This window comes from Scyliorhinus canicula, chromosome 12, assembly GCF_902713615.1.
Source record: "Scyliorhinus canicula chromosome 12, sScyCan1.1, whole genome shotgun sequence".
NCBI lineage: Eukaryota > Metazoa > Chordata > Chondrichthyes > Carcharhiniformes > Scyliorhinidae > Scyliorhinus > Scyliorhinus canicula.
Genome location: NC_052157.1, coordinates 2,564,161 through 2,580,752, shown reverse-complemented (window position 1 = coordinate 2,580,752; position 16,592 = coordinate 2,564,161). Strand labels below are relative to the sequence as shown.

The following is a 16,592-nucleotide window of genomic DNA, read 5'->3' as shown; positions in this document are numbered from 1 at the left end:
GAACAGAAATTTTGTTTCAAGAGAAAGCTATGGATGGACTAGTACCTCTGTGCAAGGGTGGAAAAGAGACATTGAATAAATGTCAAGTCTACCCCATCTGTATCCGTAAATAACTGAGCAACTGGCATATATAAAATGGATTTGGTTTCCTAGACCCAGTCCTTGGCAGAGGGCAGTCAAATGGAAAATAAGAGATCTAGAGACGCTTTAATTAGTTTGATTAAAATATTCAAATTGTTCCTGAATACTTGAGTGATCTTCAGGCAGCGTTCAAATCACTGGCTTATTTGGCACCATAAACCATACAGTTGTAAGTCAAGGACTGTAACAATCTTCAAGATAAGATTACAGCAGGCTTGTCCAACACAAACCCATGGGCAGGATCAGGCCGACGAAGCCCTCCCCGATTGTGGCTTCCAGAGGCAGTTATCAAAATGCCAGTAAGTGGAGTGCAAGATTCTGACAGAATCTCTCACTTGTGAGCCTATCAGCAGATGTGGGAGAGAAGCAGTCTGCGATTGGAGGACCAGAAACACTGGTGGCCATGAATGTGCTCCGGAAAGAAGCGTATTGGTGGCGGGCAGTGAGAGAGAGAGAGAGAGAGAGAGAGGGGGGCTGCCTGCCAGGCCTGGCTGGACTGGGCCGGCTCGGATGAGGGAGGAGCTGCTCGGCTGGATGGGGAGGGCGAGGCTGCAGGACCACAAGAGGCTGGTGGATGCATTGGTGCAGATGAAGAAATTCATTCCCTTGGTGGTGTGTGAGAGAGAGAGTGAGTGTGTGAGAGAGAGAGTGAGTGTGTGAGAGAGAGAGTGAGTGTGTGAGAGAGAGAGTGAGTGTGTGAGAGAGAGAGTGAGTGTGTGAGAGAGAGAGTGAGTGTGTGAGAGAGAGAGTGAGTGTGTGAGAGAGAGAGTGAGTGTGTGAGAGAGAGTGAGTGTGTGAGAGAGAGTGAGTGTGTGAGAGAGAGTGAGTGTGTGAGAGAGAGAGTGAGTGTGAGAGAGAGAGTGAGTGTGTGAGAGAGAGAGTGAGTGTGTGAGAGAGAGTGAGTGTGTGAGAGAGAGAGTGAGTGTGTGAGAGAGTGAGTGTGTGAGAGAGAGTGAGTGTGTGAGAGAGAGAGTGAGTGTGTGAGAGAGAGAGTGAGTGTGAGAGAGAGAGTGTGAGAGAGTGAGTGTGAGAGAGTGAGTGTGAGAGAGTGAGTGTGAGAGAGTGAGTGTGAGAGAGTGAGTGTGAGAGAGAGTGTGAGAGAGTGAGTGTGAGAGAGCGAGTGTGAGAGAGTGAGTGTGAGAGTGTGAGAGTGAGTGAGTGAGTGTGTGAGAGAGTGAGTGAGTGAGTGAGAGAGAGTGAATGTGTGAGAGAGTGTGTGTGAGAGAGTGTGTGTGAGAGAGTGAGTGTGTGTGTGAGAGAGTGATTGTGTGTGTGAGAGAGTGAGTGTGTGTGTGAGAGAGTGTGTGTGTGTGAGAGAGTGAGTGTGTGTGTGAGAGAGTGAGTGTGTGTGTGAGAGTGAGTGTGTGTGAGAGAGTGAGTGTGTGTGTGAGAGAGTGAGTGTGTGTGTGAGAGAGTGAGTGTGTGTGTGAGAGAGTGAGTGTGTGTGTGAGAGAGTGAGTGTGTGTGTGTGAGAGAGTGAGTGTGTGTGTGAGAGAGAGTGAGTGTGTGTGTGAGAGAGAGGGAGTGTGTGTGTGAGAGAGGGAGTGTGTGTGAGAGAGGGAGTGTGTGTGTGAGAGAGGGAGTGTGTGTGTGAGAGAGGGAGTGTGTGTGAGAGGGAGTGTGTGTGTGAGAGAGGGAGTGTGTGTGTGAGAGAGGGAGTGTGTGTGTGAGAGAGGGAGTGTGTGTGTGAGAGAGGGAGTGTGTGTGTGAGAGAGGGAGTGTGTGTGTGAGAGAGCGAGTGTGTGTGTGAGAGAGCGAGTGTGTGAGAGAGCGAGTGTGTGTGTGAGAGAGCGAGTGTGTGTGAGAGAGCGAGTGTGTGTGTGAGAGAGCGAGTGTGTGTGTGAGAGAGCGAGTGTGTGTGTGAGAGAGCGAGTGTGTGTGTGAGAGCGAGTGTGTGTGTGAGAGAGTGGATGTGATTTAACTAAATGGGAGCCAAGCCCCAAAGCGATCACGTTTAGCTGGTTGTTTTCCGGTGCTCACCGCGCAGAGACACAGCGCAGAGACACAGCGCAGAGGCACGGCGCAGATACACGGCGCAGATACACGGCGCAGAGACACGGCGCAGAGACACGGCGCAGAGACACGGCGCAGATACACGCGCAGATACACGGCGCAGAGACACGGCGCAGAGACACGGCGCAGATACACGGCGCAGAGACACGGCGCAGAGACACGGCGCAGATACACGGCGCAGAGACACGGCGCAGAGACACGGCGCAGAGACACGGCGCAGAGACACGGCGCAGAGACACGGCGCAGATACACGGCGCAGAGACACGGCGCAGAGACACGGCGCAGAGACACGGCGCAGAGACACCGCGCAGAGACACGGCGCAGAGACACGGCGCAGGGACACGGCGCAGATACACGGCGCAGAGACACGGCGCAGAGACACGGCGCAGAGACACGGCGCAGATACACGGCGCAGAGACACGGCGCAGAGACACGGCGCAGATACACGGCGCAGAGACACGGCGCAGAGACACGGCGCAGATACACGGCGCAGAGATACGGCGCAGAGACACGGCGCAGAGACACGGCGCAGATACACGGCGCAGAGACACGGCGCAGAGACACGGCGCAGATACACGGCGCAGATACACGGCGCAGAGACACGGCGCAGAGACACGGCGCAGATACACGGCGCAGAGACACGGCGCAGATACACGGCGCAGATACACGGCGCAGAGACACGGCGCAGAGACACGGCGCAGAGACACGGCGCAGGGACACGGCGCAGGGACACGGCGCAGAGACACGGCGCAGAGACACGGCGCAGAGACACGGCGCAGATACACGGCGCAGGGACACGGCGCAGAGACACGGCGCAGAGACACGGCGCAGAGACACGGCGCAGATACACGGCGCAGAGACACGGCGCAGATACACGGCGCAGATACACGGCGCAGGGACACGGCGCAGGGACACGGCGCAGAGACACGGCGCAGATACACGGCGCAGGGACACGGCGCAGGGACACGGCGCAGAGACACGGCGCAGAGACACGGCGCAGATACACGGCGCAGATACACGGCGCAGATACACGGCGCAGGGACACGGCGCAGGGACACGGCGCAGGGACACGGCGCAGATACACGGCGCAGAGACACGGCGCAGATACACGGCGCAGGGACACGGCGCAGGGACACGGCGCAGAGACACGGCGCAGAGACACGGCGCAGATACACCGCGCAGAGACACGGCGCAGAGACACGGTGCAGAGACACGGCGCAGAGACACGGCGCAGAGACACGGCGCAGGGACACGGCGCAGAGACACGGCGCAGAGACACGGCGCAGATACACGGCGCAGAGACACGGCGCAGAGACACGGCGCAGAGACACGGCGCAGAGACACGGCGCAGAGACACGGCGCAGAGACACGGCGCAGAGACACGGCGCAGATACACGGCGCAGAGACACGGCGCAGAGACACGGCGCAGAGACACGGCGCAGATACACGGCGCAGAGACACGGCGCAGAGACACGGCGCAGGGACACGGCGCAGAGACACGGCGCAGAGACACGGCGCAGAGACACGGCGCAGGGACACCGCGCAGAGACACGGCGCAGAGACACGGCGCAGAGACACGGCGCAGAGACACCGCGCAGGGACACCGCGCAGAGACACGGCGCAGAGACACGGCGCAGAGACACGGCGCAGATACACGGCGCAGAGACACGGCGCAGAGACACGGCGCAGAGACACGGCGCAGATACACGGCGCAGAGACACGGCGCAGAGACACGGCGCAGAGACACGGCGCAGATACACGGCGCAGAGACACGGCGCAGAGACACGGCGCAGGGACACGGCGCAGAGACACGGCGCAGAGACACGGCGCAGAGACACGGCGCAGGGACACGGCGCAGAGACACGGCGCAGGGACACGGCGCAGAGACACGGCGCAGGGACACCGCGCAGAGACACGGCGCAGAGACACGGCGCAGAGACACGGCGCAGAGACACGGCGCAGAGACACGGCGCAGATACACGGCGCAGAGACACCGCGCAGAGACACGGCGCAGAGACACGGCGCAGATACACGGCGCAGAGACACGGCGCAGAGACACGGCGCAGAGACACGGCGCAGATACACGGCGCAGGGACACCGCGCAGAGACACCGCGCAGAGACACCGCGCAGAGACACGGCGCAGAGACACGGCGCAGATACACGGCGCAGAGACACGGCGCAGAGACACGGCGCAGATACACGGCGCAGAGACACGGCGCAGAGACACGGCGCAGAGACACGGCGCAGAGACACGGCGCAGGGACACGGCGCAGGGACACGGCGCAGAGACACGGCGCAGAGACACAGCGCAGAGACACAGCGCAGATACACAGCGCAGAGACACAGCGCAGATACACAGCGCAGAGACACAGCGCAGAGACACAGCGCAGATACACAGCGCAGAGACACAGCGCAGATACACAGCGCAGAGACACAGCGCAGAGACACAGCGCAGAGACACAGCGCAGAGACACAGCGCAGATACACAGCGCAGAGACACGGCGCAGATACACGGCGCAGATACACAGCGCAGATACACAGCGCAGAGACACAGCGCAGAGACACAGCGCAGAGACACAGCGCAGAGACACAGCGCAGATACACAGCGCTCTGAAGCATCACTCGGGTTAGATTCTGGGCCTCAGAGGGGAATGTCGGGCGAAGCCGCACATAGCCCCTATTTCTGGGCTGAAGAGGTTCTCTCGCCGGAAACCCTCGGTGTAGCAAGAGATCGAGATACCGATTGCTCGAGCCACCGACGCGGCCCCCGCCCCCTCCCCTATGGCAAGGTCCAACACACTGAGGGGGTACCCGAGCCCCTTGCACCCCACCCTAACACTCATGCAGGGCAGATTGCCGCAGCGTGAAAGGTGCCAGCTTGGTACCTTGGCAGTGCAAACCTCCTTGTCGTGAAGCTGTGATCGTACCCACCTGATTAATGATGCTTTGTTTGGTAAAATTAGTGTATATTTAGATTGTACAGGCTGCAGGGTTCCCTGGGACGTGCTGTAGTAGTTTATTTAAGTTCTTTCAGTTGGCCTTAGCTCCACCGGGTTAGGAAAAGGATAAGTCTGGATTGCTATCCCCAATTCCCTGCTGGGTGCACATGTTTCGGAACGTTAGCTGAGGTCCGCATTGGCCGAATGGCCAATTAAAGCTGGCTGCATGCAGAATGTTTGCTCAAGGGTCACACTGACTCGCGGTGCAGGGTGCGTGATTCCCAACCCTCTCGCTGAGGGAAGAAAATTGGTTTAAAAAGACGTAAAGTGATGCAGTCACAAATGAAAGGAAATTATTTAGCTGTTCATGAGTATCACATAATTAATCAATGATTTGTTTCTTACATTGCTTCCAGTATCGGAGAGTGAAAGTACAAAGGGCAGTGGAGATTGTCTGTCCCATTTGGATTTTCAAGGCAGCAGAACTGACTCAAAACCTGTGACCAGAATCGTAAAGATGAACTGCAGCTTTGAAAGTGCGGATCCTAATCAGAGCACTGAGGGAGGCAATGGTGTGTAATCACAGAACATGTTTCTTTTTTTTAATTAAATATTTTTATTGGGATTTTTAACATTTAGGAACAAGATTTATACACAGGAGCCATTGGCAAAAACACAAAAGAAAAAAAATCAGAAACAACAACTTCATAAACAACATTACAGCAAGTTGTCACTTTTCCTGTGCCCCAGGTTCCCGTGCCCGCATTATCATATTTACATTTGTACTTACAATCAGTGCCAGAACTCTGTACTTTCTATATATTTACACTTGCTTTGACAGGGTGGGGGAGGAGGGGTGTGTGGTTCTGTTTTCCCCATTGAGTTTTCGAGGTCTGCCTCCTCGAGTTTTTCATGTGTGGGTGGGATCTGTGTGCCCCTCTGGTGAATGGCCTTCCCCCAGTCTCATCTGCTGTATCCGAGCTCCCTTTCAACACGGCCCCTGTTCCTCCCCCCCCCGTCCTACATCCTTTCTTCCTATCCGTCCCCCCTCTTCCTATCTGTCTCCCCCCCCCCCCCCCCCCCCAAGTTAGTTGCTGATTGTGAATAGGTCCTCAAAGAGATTTGTGAACTTCTTCCATGCGTTCCATGTTTCGTGGATCTCTCCTCGGACCCTCTGATCGAGAATTTTATCTTCTCTAGTCTCAGGGACTCTGCCCGGTCTGAGAGCCAACCCAGGCCCTGGGTGGTGCTGCCAAACTCCAACCTAGCAGAATTCTCCGCCAGGCGATCAGTGAGGCAAGGGCCAGGGCTGCCGCTGCCCCCTCCAGAACATGTTTATAACTAGGAGTTAGACTTGGAGATTATCGTTCTCTACACTTATAACTTCCTAAATTATCCGATAATTAGTTACTCCTGTGCACCTACAGGTGAAACAATTTTATTGTCTACAGAATGCTGAATTATTTTTGAGATTGACCTCAAATATTAGGATAGATATTTTACCTTCTGTTTATATTCCTAGAGTGTATATGTGCTTGTGAACAAGTCATTATTCTGCCAAATTTGTCTGGTTTACGCTGCCAAACAGATTTGAAAACTGGCAAAATATGTGGAATAGTTTCTGTGAATGTGATGGATGAACAAGTGCATCTTTAACAGATGCTTACATGTTCTTTTGAGTTACTGCAAAGTGGCATTTCAAGATTCTATTATTCTGGCCCAGCATCAGGACAAGCTCTTCCTTTCCCACATACTGTGCAACATTATTTCTAATCAAGTAATCATCCAATGCCCTCTTGATTGCCTCGATTGAGCCTGCCTTTACCACACTTCCAGGCCATGCATTGCAGACCCGAGCCACGCTTTGTGTGAAAGGTATTCTCACATCACGTTTGCTTCTTTTGAACATCACTTTACATCTGTGCCCCTTCGTTCTTGATCATTTTACAAGCGAAAACAGTTTCTCCCTATCTACTCTGGCCCTCATGATTTTGAACATCTCTATCAAATCTCCTGTCAGCCTTCTTCTCTCCCAGGAGAACAGTCCCAACCTCTCCAATCTATCCTCATCACTGAAGTTTCTCATCCCTGGAAACATTCCTGTAAACCTCTCCTGCTCTCTCTCCGATGTGTTCACATCCTTCCTATAGTGTGACACCCAGAACTGTGCACAATATTCCAGCTGAGGGCGAACTAGTGTCTGTATAAATTCAGTATAACCTCCTTGCTCGTGTACTCTCTGTCCCTATTAATAAAGCCCGGAATACTCTGCTTTATTCACTACTCGCTCCACCTGTCCGGGCAACACCCTCTGCTCCTGCACTCCCTTAAGAATTATACTCCTTATTTTATTTTGTCTCTGACGTATTCTTCCTACCAAAATGCATCACTTCATTTTTCTACACTGATCTTCATCTGTCACCTATCTGCCAGCTCCACCTATCTGCCCACTCCACCTATCTGCCCACTCCACCTATCTGCCCGCTCCACCTATCTGCCCGCTCCACCTATCTGCCCACTCCACCTATCTGCCAGCTCCACCTATCTGCCCGCTCCACCTATCTGCCCGCTCCACCTATCTGCCCACTCCACCTGTCTGCCAGCTCCACCTATCTGCCAGCTCCACCTATCTGCCCACTCCACCTATCTGCCCACTCCACCTATCTGCCCGCTCCACCTATCTGCCCACTCCACCTATCTGCCGCTCCACCTATCTGCCAGCTCCACCTATCTGCCCGCTCCACCTATCTGCCCGCTCCACCTATCTGCCCACTCCACCTATCTGCCCGCTCCACCTATCTGCCCACTCCACCTAACTGCCCACTCCACCTATCTGCCCACTCCACCTATCTGCCCACTCCACCTATCTGCCCACTCCACCTATCTGCCAGCTCCACCTATCTGCCCGCTCCACCTATCTGCCAGCTCCACCTATCTGCCCGCTCCACCTAACTGCCCACTCCACCTATCTGCCAGCTCCACCTATCTGCCCACTCCACCTATCTGCCCGCTCCACCTATCTGCCCGCTCCACCTATCTGCCAGCTCCACCTATCTGCCAGCTCCACCTATCTGCCAGCTCCACCTATCTGCCAGCTCCACCTATCTGCCAGCTCCACCTATCTACCAGCTCCACCTATCTGCCCACTCCACCTAACTGCCCACTCCACCTATCTGCCAGCTCCACCTATCTGCCCGCTCCACCTATCTGCCCGCTCCACCTATCTGCCAGCTCCACCTATCTACCAGCTCCACCTATCTGCCCGCTCCACCTATCTACCAGCTCCACCTATCTGCCCGCTCCACCTATCTGCCCGCTCCACCTATCTGCCCACTCCACCTAACTGCCCGCTCCACCTATCTGCCCGCTCCACCTATCTGCCCGCTCCACCTATCTGCCCGCTCCACCTATCTGCCCACTCCACCTAACTGCCCGCTCCACCTATCTGCCCGCTCCACCTATCTGCCCGCTCCACCTATCTGCCCGCTCCACCTATCTGCCCGCTCCACCTATCTGCCAGCTCCACCTATCTGCCAGCTCCACCTATCTGCCAGCTCCACCTATCTGCCCACTCCACCTATCTGCCCATTCCACCTATCTGCCAGCTCCACCTATCTGCCGCTCCACCTATCTGCCCGCTCCACCTATCTGCCCGCTCCACCTATCTGCCAGCTCCACCTATCTGCCAGCTCCACCTATCTGCCAGCTCCACCTATCTGCCTACTCCACCTATCTGCCAGCTCCACCTATCTGCCAGCTCCACCTATCTTCCCACTCCACCTATCTGCCCGCTCCACCTATCTGCCCGCTCCACCTATCTGCCCACTCCACCTATCTGCCAGCTCCACCTATCTGCCGCTTCACCTATCTGCCCGCTCCACCTATCTGCCCGCTCCACCTATCTGCCCGCTCCACCTATCTGCCCGCTCCACCTATCTGCCGCTTCACCTATCTGCCCGCTCCACCTATCTGCCCGCTCCACCTATCTGCCCGCTCCACCTATCTGCCAGCTGCACCCATCTGCCCGCTCCACCTATCTTCCAGCTCCACCTATCTGCCGCTCCACTGACTTGTCTACGCCCTTTTGAAATTCTACACTGTCCTGTTCATAGTTTACAATACTTCCAAGTTTTATGTCATCCACAAAGTTTGAAATTGTCCCCTGCACACAAGATCTAGATATATATCAGGAAAAGTAAGGACCTCCTGGGGAACTCCACTACAAACCTTCCCCCAGCCCGGAAATATCAGTGGACCATAACTCTCTGCTTCCTATTATTCAGCTAATTTTATATCCACGTTGCAGCTGTCCTTTTCAGTCTTGAACTATAACCTCTCTCACTAGTCTGTTGTGTGGCACTATATCGAATGCCTTCTGAAAGACCATGTATATCAGATCAACAGCATTACCCTCATCAACCCTTTCTGTTAAGTCCTCAAAAGAACTCCAGGTTAGTTAAACACTATTTCCCCTTGAGTAATCCATGTTGGCTTTTTCTAATCAACCCACATTTTTCCACGTGACTGTTAATTTATTTCCCAAATAATTGTTTCCAGAAGCTTATTCACCACTGATGTTAAACTGACTAGTCTGTAATTACTGGGCTGATCCTTGCAACTATTTTTGAACCGGGGGTAACATTTGCAATTCCCCAGCCCTCTGGCACCTCCCCTGAGTCTGGAGGAGATGAGAAGATTATGGTCAGCGTCTCTGCAATTTCCACTCTCACTTCCTTCAATATCCCTGGATGCATCACATGCTTGAATGATTAGATTGCATTTAGTGATTGGAATGCACTTACCATTTAGACCCATTTGCATTCATTTACATTCTCCCATTAGCGTGCAGGCGCAAACCTCGATCCCGCCAGCAGTGCTGAGTCGGAGCATTGCGTCGCCGATCGGGGACCTCGCTACTGGCAGTGGGTGGCAGAGAATCCAGGCCTTCATTTCCAAGGACAAGACCAACAGTGCATCCTTCTAGTTGATCTGGGCTCCAGGGTCCCAGGTTCAATTCCCGGCTTGGGTCACTGTCTGTGCGGAGTCTGCACTTTCTCCCCGTGTGTGCGTGGGTTTCCTCCGGGTGCTCCGGTTTCCTCCCACAGTCCAAAGATGTGCGGGTTAGCTGTGATCCAAAAAAGGTTAGGTGGGGTTATGGGGACAGGGTGGAGTAGGTTGCTCTTTCCAAGGGCCGGTGCAGACTCGATGGGCCAAATGGCCTCCTTCTGCACTGTAAATTCTATGATTTATGACTGGACAAACTGTTGTAGAAAATTGTCCTGAACACAATCTAGGAACTTTTACCCCTCTCTGCCCTTTACACGACCATTGCCCCAGTCTACATTCAGGTAAGTAAGTTCTCCATTATAACTACTCTCTAATGTTTGCATTGCTCTGTAATTTCCCTGCAGATTTGTTCCTCTACATCCAACCCACTAGTTGGTGGTAGTTAGACTACACCCAGCAATGTCATTGCAGCCTTTTTATTCCTTAGCTCCAAATCGATCCTGTCCTGGAACCCTCTGCGACATCCTCTTTCTCCAGCACTGCAATGCTCTCCTTCCCCAATCCCGCCACCCCTCCTCCACCAATCCCGCCATCCCTCCTTCCCCAATCCCACCACCCCTCCTCCCCCAATCCCGCCACCCCTCCTCCACCAATCCCGCCACCCCTCCTTCCCCAATCCCGCCACCCCTCCTCCACCAATCCCGCCACCCCTCCTTCACCAATCCCGCCACCCCTCCTTCACCAATCCCGCCATCCCTCCTTCCCCAATCCCGCCACGCCTCCTTCACCAATCCTGCCACCCCTCCTTCACCAATCCCGCCACCCCTCCTTCCCCAATCCCGCCACTCCTCCTTCGCCAATCCCGCCACCCCTCCTACACCAATCCCGCCGATCCCTCCTTCATCAATCCCGCCACCCCTCCTTCCCCAATCCCGCCACCCCTCCTCCACCAATCCCGCCATCCCTCCTTCCCCAATCCCGCCACCCCTCCTCCACCAATCCCGCCACCCCTCCTTCCCCAATCCCGCCACCCCTCCTCCGCCAATCCCGCCACCCCTCCTTCACCAATCCCGCCATCCCTCCTCCACCAATCCCGCCACCCCTCCTTCCCCAATCCCGCCACTCCTCCTTCGCCAATCCCCCCACCCCTCCTTCACCAATCCCGCCATTCCTCCTTCACCAATCCCGCCACCCCTCCTTCCCCAATCCCGCCGCCCCTCCTCCACCAATCCCGCCACCCCTCCTTCACCAATCCCACCACCCCTCCTTCACCAATCCCGCCATCCGTCCTCCACCAATCCCGCCATCCCTCCTCCACCAATCCCGCCACCCCTCCTTCACCAATCTGCCACCCCTCCTCCACCAATCCCGCCACCCCTCCTTCACCAATCTGCCACCCCTCCTCCACCAATCCCGCCACCCCTCCTTCACCAATCTGCCACCCCTCCTCCACCAATCCCGCCACCCCTCCTTCCCCAATCCCGCCATCCCTCCTTCACCAATCCCGCCACCCCTCCTGTTTTCCCATCTTTTTTGAGCACCTTATACCCAGGAGTGTTTCACATTTTCTTGAGCGGGGTGTCTGTTATCGCCACAACATCATATTTCCAGAGTGCAATCTGCACCTGTGTAACTCCCCAATCTTATTCACTCTACTTCATGCAGTCATGTACATGCACAGTATTCCTGATTTAGACTTCATTACTTTCTGCCTTACTCCAACTTCTCGTACCTTACTATTCTCTATACCCGTGGTTTCTGTCCGTCGCAGTATTTTGTGCATCCTAGCATTCCTTGCTAATGTTTCCTCTTGGTTCCCACGTGCCTGCTGAGTTAGTTTTTCCAAATGAAGTATGTTAGGAATGCAAGCTGTGTATGTAACTCCTCATAGGCTGTAATCTTTGTGATTATCAGCAAACAGGTTAAGGTGCGGAAAGGAAGAAGCAGCTTGTGATTCTATTGTATCACCGAAAGCTTAGAAACAAGTTGCTTTCTGCCCTGTCAACCTGCAGTGGTATAAACCGGGAAAGGAATTTAAAAAAACATTGATCAGAATCTGTTAGTTCAAACAAATTACATTTACAGAACTTCCGATTGATTGAAAATATTTCATGTCTGATTACAGAAAATGTGGCAGGATTGCTGTTTACAACACCTTTTGATAATGCTGCATATCCTGAGCCTGCACTAGTACATGGTGACAGTTTACGCAAGAGGCACAAGAGCGCTATGGAGCCTGGCTTGAAGGAACAAATGGTGTGGGGAGGCCGGAATCGCAGTCGTAGTGGTGATGCTTTTGCAGGGCTGATGATGCACAGAGGAAGTATGGACACAGACCCCAGGGAAATTGCAGAAAAATTGGGTGCTGACGCTGAAATATTATCAAAAGCTTTACAAATGGCCTCAAGACCAAACACGCTGGAGATTATCAAACCCAGGCACACGCACCAACAGGTGAGCTTAAATCTAGAAAAGGAACTGAGTGACGAAGACACGCCATATGACTTGGATGAAACATCAGCCAATGTGGAGGATGATAAAACGGACTCTCCTGCTATCTTTGACTTGGAAGATCTGGATGGTGAGCCTGATTATGGGAAGTCGAATGGGAAATGTAACCAAAATCCCAGGCGAGGGCTGCCGCCCAAGCAGTTGCGGAGGAGTATGAGTGTAGGAGCAGGGATCAAACTAGCAGAAAGAAGAGGGGTCCAAAGAGGGTATGACCCGCTTTCTCTTCTAGTCGCGGAAACCAATCAGGAAGAAGAGGAGGAAGACTACGATAAATGTCTTTTCACTCCTTCAGCTCGGCGAAACTTAGCTGAAGAGATAGAGATGTACATGGATTCTATGAGCAGTCCCTTGACGAGTCGCACACCCAGCATAGATTTCTCAAAAACAGATGATGATAGCGCGACATCATCTAATTGCAAAAGTTTGCCTGTAGTAAAGGTGTCAAGGAGGTCTAGCCTTCCAGCAGGCTCCCCCAGAACAACGGGACTCTGTCGGTCCAGGACACTTCAACCGCATGCAAAGGGAGAACTCACTGTCAAGCAAAGGGACAGGCTCTGGTCCTCACCATCATACTCTCCAAGTAGCAACAAAAGAATGGGAGTTCGAGAGACAGGTGGAGCTTTATCTCTCATGTCGCCACCCCCTTTTACACTGGACACATTACGACCACCCACTTTTGATGTGCTAAAACACAGCATGTTCTCTGCTGGGAAGGGAGTGGCAGAAAAGGCAAGCAAATGGTACAGCAAGTTGGCAACATATGCTGTCCCCATCAAGGATAATGATACGGTAGGAGTTTGTACTTTGGGAATTTTAAAATGAGGCGGAGCAATATAAATCAATCATAGATCATAGAATGGTTACAGCACAGATTAGATCATTAATCCATTGCATCTGTGCTGACTCTGAAGGAACAAGTCACCCATTGCCACTCCCACACCTTTGGCCTGTAGCCCTGTACATTTTTCCACTTCCGATAATGATCCAATTCTCTTTTGAAAGCCTCGATTGAACCTGTCTCCTCCACACTCTCAGACAGTACATACCAGACCTTAACCATTCACTGTGTGATAAACCTTTCTCTTCCTTTGGTTTGGGGATGGTTCCTTGAACAGATTGCACGGTGGCACTGTGGTTGGCACTGCTGCCTCATAGCACCAGGGATCCGGGTTCAATTCCAACTTTCTCCCTGTGTCTGTGTGGTCTCCTGCAGGTGCTCCAGTTTCTTCCCACAGTCCAAAGATGAGCAGGTTAGGTGGATTGACGATACTAAATTGGTATCCTAGTTGGAGTTACGGGGATAATGTGGGCCTTGGTGGGAGGCTCTTTCAGAGGGCCGGTGTACACTTGATGGGCCGAGTGACCTCCTTCTGCATTATAGGGATTCTATAATTCTATAGCCGTCAAAGGCACGATGGGGGCGAATGGTCTACCTTTTGTGTGAATTTTACACGTTAAAACGAGCTCCTACAGTTATAGGTTCAAACCATCTTCAGAAGAATTTGCTGTGTGTCTTTCTGAACTCATTTTTTTGTGTAGGATGCAGAGCTGGGCTGAGAAGTGGCAGATGGAGTTCAACCTTGATAAATGTGAAGTGATTCATTTTGGAAGGTGGAATGTGAATGCTGAATACAGGGTTAAAGGCAGGATTCTTGGAAGTATGGAGGAACACTTGGGGTCCACGTACATAGATCCCTCAAAGTTGCCACCCAGGTTGATAGGGTTGTGTTGGCTTTCATTAACAGGGGGATTGAGTTTAAGAGCCGCGAGGTTTTTCTGCAGCTTTATGAATCCCTGCTTAGACCACACTTGGAATATTGTGTCCAGTTTGGGTTGTCTCATTATAGGAAGGATGTGGATGCTTTGAAGAGGGTGCAGAGGAGATTTACCCGGATGCTGCCTGGACTGGAGGACATGTCTTATGAAGAAAGGTTCAGGGAGCTAGGGCTTTTCTCACTGGAACGAAGAAGGAAGAGAGGTGACTTGATAGAGGTGTACAAGGTGATGAGAGGCATGGATAGAGTGGATAGCCAGAGACTTTTCCCCAGGGTGGAAATGGCTGTCACGAGGGGACATAATTTTAAGGTGATTGGAGGAAGGTATAGGGGAGATGTCAGAGGTCGGTTCTTTACACAGAGAGTGGTGGGTGTGTGGAATGCACTGCCAGCAGAGGTGGTGGAGTCAGAGTCATTAAGTAAATTTAAGCCAGTGTTTTTCAAACTTTTTTTTCCCGTGACCCACTTTTACCAACCGGCTGAACTTCGTGACCACGCCACATTTGCTTATCTTTAATGCAAAAGAGGCGCCTGTTTGGTCCTCACGATCTGACTTGAATCAGGTGCAGAGAAGAGGACAATGCACACGTCAGGTGCAGACTTCAGCCAATTCATTTTTGCCATCTTCATCTTTCGCCTACCTCGCACATGTAGGTCCTCATGAAGGACACAACCATCGCTCAAGAAATTATCTTTATACTGCTTTGTTCCCAAGTTAAGTTTCTTCTTTGTAGGCTGTTAACCAGAGGCCCTGTAGCTCTGTACAGAACTCGCACTGCTCTGTCCTGCCCTGGACTCTCCTGCGCAGCTCTCTCCAGCAAATTCTGTTGTGAAATCCTGCCCAATAGGTAAACTGCCTATTTGGTCTCTGCCAATCTTTTACTTTTAAGAAAACCATTCATCTACACAGTTCATTTGCAGTGCCTGCCAGCAGCTGGAAAATGGAAGCAACACTGAAGCCTGTATTCTCCATACGTTACGCTCACCTGCACCAAAACTAGAATAAGCGATTATCAGGGTTCATGTCATTTTACACCAATGCTCGGTTTATATCACAAGAGGGGAGTCCTCAATAGAGACAGGGAATTAGTTTCAAAATGCAATCTCAGCTACTAAAATAAAATATAAAAAGTCGTGAACACAACTCCTGAGAATAAGCACATTGACTGTAATTTCTGAGCCCGGACTGAGTGGGACCAGGTCTTTACCAAATACAGTCCCTCAGCTCAGTAACCCCGACAATCAAATCACAGATCAAGAGCTGGGTCACACCCAAACAGGGGGTGGGAAGCTCAGTCACCAGGGCCTGTCTTGCAGATGAACTATTGGAACACAAGCCTAGTTTCCCCGGATAAATCACCGAGAGGAGCTGTGCCAGGGGGATGGTGGGGGAGCCTCGGCTGCAGGTGCAGCGGGAATTGGTTCCAAATTCTCAAAAGGGGGAGATCTAGCTCCTGCCCATGATGATGGAGCGATCTTGTCTCCCCCTCAAGCAATCAGTCTCACTCACTCCCGGACACCAGCCGACACTCCACATAAACTGGGGGTGAGCCCCGAGCTGCGGACATTTACGTTTCTCTCTCCACCCCGCTGACCACCAACTATCGCTGACTCTCTGCCGGATTTTCCAACTTGCCCGTCATTCTCAAAGTAAGACAGGCTCTCTTCTAGCGATCAGGACCACTGCAGGAATGGCGCGCCCGATCGCTCCACGACCCTGCTGTCATCCGCCCGCGACCCAACTGCAGGTTGCCACCCTGACTTTGAAAAGCCCCGATTTAAGCAACTCTTAGACAGGCACATGGACAGCAGTAATTTAAAGGGGTGTAGGTTAGTTTGATCTTAGATTCGGATAAATGGTTGGCACAACATCGTGGGCCGAAGGGCCTGTACTCTGCTGTACTGTTCTATGTTCTAATAGTTTAACGTTGTAGTACTCCTCCTCCTTTAGGTACCAGGCCCGAAGTGGGTGTTGGTGACCATGGACCATTGGATTAAGCCATGGTTATGCTGAGCAAAATGCTGCAGTGGTCTGCCTTTGCCTTTTGCAGTATGGCTAACTAGAAAATTCTCCTGCTCTTACCGCCTGCCATCAGGATATTGGAAGGATTTATGGGCTGATAAGCAACCTGTTTGGCCAGGTTATAAATCCACTTTCCGTGGTCATCAAGTCCTGAATGGAACTTGAACCTGGAGCTTCCGGCC

The 16,592-nt window shown here is 52.8% G+C and overlaps 1 protein-coding gene across 10 annotated transcripts in view; it reads left to right on the top strand.

Annotated features, from left to right (window-relative positions):
* The window catches only part of dennd4a (DENN/MADD domain containing 4A), a 195,360-nt gene that overhangs the window by 144,487 nt on the left and 34,281 nt on the right, over positions 1 to 16,592 (top strand). For all 10 annotated transcript variants that reach the window (XR_005462571.1, XM_038814023.1, XM_038814020.1 and 7 more), the window contains 2 exons: positions 5,511 to 5,666; positions 12,227 to 13,401. Coding sequence is in view for 9 of the 10 variants with exons in the window: in XM_038814023.1 (XP_038669951.1) it covers positions 5,511 to 5,666; positions 12,227 to 13,401 (1,331 nt within the window). In the remaining variant the exon portion in view is untranslated. The remainder of the gene's footprint in view (positions 1 to 5,510; positions 5,667 to 12,226; positions 13,402 to 16,592) is intronic.